At 56.5% G+C, this 3,025-nt stretch overlaps 1 protein-coding gene across 1 annotated transcript; it reads right to left on the reverse strand.

The window, feature by feature from the left end:
• Positions 1–808: 808 nt before the first annotated feature.
• Positions 809–3,022, reverse strand: PDXP (pyridoxal phosphatase; the record flags this gene model as incomplete). Its single annotated transcript, XM_062620601.1, has 2 exons — positions 809–2,322; positions 2,548–3,022. Coding segments are annotated over 2 exons (801 nt in total), but the record flags the coding sequence as incomplete, so codon positions are not given.
• Between the last annotated feature and the right edge of the window lie 3 nt (positions 3,023–3,025).

A 3,025-nucleotide genomic window follows, 5' to 3' on the forward strand; every position in this document is an offset into this window, starting at 1 on the left:
GGAATTGTCCTAGGGCCAGTAAGTCGCATCTAATTCTACCGTGAGCTGACACATCACTAATGTACACTGAGATCAGTTCTTGAGCTCGCAAGCTGATCTCTCAAGATGTGATGCTTGGTCACCATCAACAGTTGTTAAAGGGGTCTGACAGACAAAGGGGAGGATTTGGCTCCCATATGAGGAAGGGAGGCAAAATACATTCCCAAGCTGTTTTCTCCTTCCTGCCTGGCATCACAGCCAAACCCAGGGAGAGGACACAAAGGATGGCAAGCTACAGCCCAGTAAAGGTCACCTGCAGGGGTACAGCAATACTCACATCTCCTTCTCTCAAAGCTTAATGTACTTGAGAAGGGCCACAGCAAGACCTGATTTGGACAGTTCTCAGCTTTCTGCAAGCTACATGACAGAGGTGGCACCTCACCCCTGCTCTAGCAGAGCTGGACACCACTGTGCATGGCCACATAGGGTCCTCCTGACTAGCAGTGGGCAGACTTGAGGCACAGCACAAGAACTCACCATTCCCCAGCAAGCAATCACCCATGCTGTGAATTGGGTGGCAAAGATAGCCTCACTCACTGCTCCAATTCGCCTGACCAGACCCCATGCCCTACCCCATAGCCCCACTAGCCACCTCCACCCTCCACTCCAGTTCCAGACCCCAGTAAGAGACAGCAGCAAACAGCAGCTTGAAGATGCTGTCCAGGAAGACATGGTCCACCTCTCTCTTGTCTACTCAGCAGCACCCCCTTGAGTCTTGCCACATCCTCATTTTCGAGAGCTCAAAGATACCACAAGCGAATACAGGAGATTATTTCCAGCCCACGCTCACACTTTATTATATACAGAGACACAGTGAGTGTAAGAACATCAACATGGGATGTGGACAGTAAGGGAGGCCTAAAGGCACTGCCTCCTGTCTCCTTGGTGCAACCAGTCAGCATACTTTATACAAATAATACAATATTTGAACAATAAATAAGTTTAATAAATAAGATCAAAAAATAAAAAAGGTAAAAAGACAAAGCAGCAAGGAATGGATGAGGGCTGTGACACATCCACAGCAGTGACAATACCACCACCATCTCACCTGCACACCAGCAGCTGCAGCACAGACCCCCAGCAGCCCTTTTCTCTCACTGTACTACAGCAAAATCCAACTGAGGAGAGAGGGCACTGGGTACAGTCCAACATTCCTGTGCTGTTGTGGTCTAGGAGCCCTCTCTCCTTCACAAGCCCCTTCAGTAAAGGTGCTTGAAAACAAGGTACAACTGCAGCCCCGCTGTGCGCAATCACAGCTTGTCAGTTTGGCACAAAAAAACCCCTCAACTAGTCTCTTCCCTTCCCATAGTCCCTCAGACACTGGCACAGTTATTAACTGAGTTGGGGCAGGGGGACAACGAAGGAAATATCTCTAAAGAACGGGGGAGAGAAGAGATGAGGCAATGCTCCCTTTCACTCATGGGAAGCACAGATGCTCTCATTCATTGCTCCAGCATACTCCTTCCACATGCCCTGGCACTGAAAGAGACCTGGTGGGTGACATCCCTGGGGAGGAGGGGCTTACTACAAGGACCTCAAGGATGCAGCTCAGAAGTTAAAGAGTTATGACCAAAGGGACAGCAGTAAAAGGCCGCCACTGGTTACCTAAGAGAAAATAAGACAATAAGACACCCAGTCCCTAACTCCTGCAGGGAGTGAGGCCGCACATACACACTGATGTGACCCCCACGTTGGAGCTCAAGGCCTCCAGCTCTCTCCCAGAGACACTGGCAGCTGGCATATAAGGGAGAGGAAGCGTCATGGACAGCTCTCAGCAGAAAGAAGACAACTTGAACCCTGGTCCCTCCTGCCAACGCCCCCCATTTTGCCCCCAGAGAAGGGCACTGGAATGTGAAGAAACCAGGAATTGAGGAAATAGGGCAGTGAGAGAGAAATGGGAACAGTTGGAGATCTGGGATGCAGAACCTGACCCGTCTGCCCCCACATATACAGACTGCTACTCATCCAGACCTGGTATCAAGTCTGCAATGCTGTCCACATAGTAATTGGGCACCATATCCTTGGCAGCGGCGCTGTCACTGGCCATGTAGGCCTGCGCCTCTTCCAGGCGGGAGACACCTGTCAGGGTGAGGATGGTGGAGAGGCCGCAGTTCTTGCCAAAGAGGATATCTGTCTCCAGACGGTCTCCCACCATGAGGGTGCGGGACGGGTCGACGCCGAAACGCTCCACGATGCAATCAAACATGTACGTGTTCGGTTTCCCCACCACTAGTGCCTTGCGGCCTGAAGCCGTTTCCACCGCGGCTGTGAGGCTGCCAGTCCCTGGAGAGAAGAGGGAGGAGAAAAAGACGTAGCCACGGGCTACCCGGCTGCGGGAAGCTCAGCACTGAGGGTCCCACAAGCGAACTGGGATGCTGACAGGGATGGATGTGAGCATCCTGATGCTCAGGGAACCTCCTCGCCCGTGCCTGGGACGGTGAACCCCAACCCAGACCAACCCCGCCCCCCCCGGGGCAGCAAGGGAGGGAGAGGGGCCCGCGGGCTCACCGGGGGTGCGCTGCCCGTCGCTGAGCGGGTGCCAGGGGTCGGGGTCGGTGGCCACCAGGAGGCACTGCGGGTCGCGCAGGTAGCCGCAGGCCTGCGCCAGCTTGGCGAAGGTGAACTGGTCGTCGTAGCCCACCAGCACGGCCCGCACCGGCTCGGCGGACGCCGCCTCGCCCTCTCCCGCCAGGCGCAGGCCGGCGTCGCGCACCTCGCCGCGCAACCCTTCTCCGCCCAGCACGAAGACGCGGCCGCCCGAGTCCCCGCTCCCCACGCCGCCGCCGCCGCCGCCGAGGAGGCGCTGGCGAAGGAAGAGAGCGGAGCAGAGCGCAGAGCTGAAGACGTGCTCGGCGCGGACGCCGCGGAAGCCGAGGCGGTTGAAGCGCCGCTCCAGCTCGGCCACGGAGCGGCGGCTGTTGTTGCTGACGAAGAGAGCGGCCTTGCCGCTGCGCCGCAGCCGCTCCAGCAGTTCCGGGGCGCCGGG

The sequence above is a fragment of the Pezoporus occidentalis genome, unplaced genomic scaffold (assembly GCF_034315485.1).
Source record: "Pezoporus occidentalis ecotype Australia unplaced genomic scaffold, CSIRO_AGI_Poc_V1 ctg221, whole genome shotgun sequence".
In the NCBI taxonomy this organism is placed as follows: domain Eukaryota; kingdom Metazoa; phylum Chordata; class Aves; order Psittaciformes; family Psittacidae; genus Pezoporus; species Pezoporus occidentalis.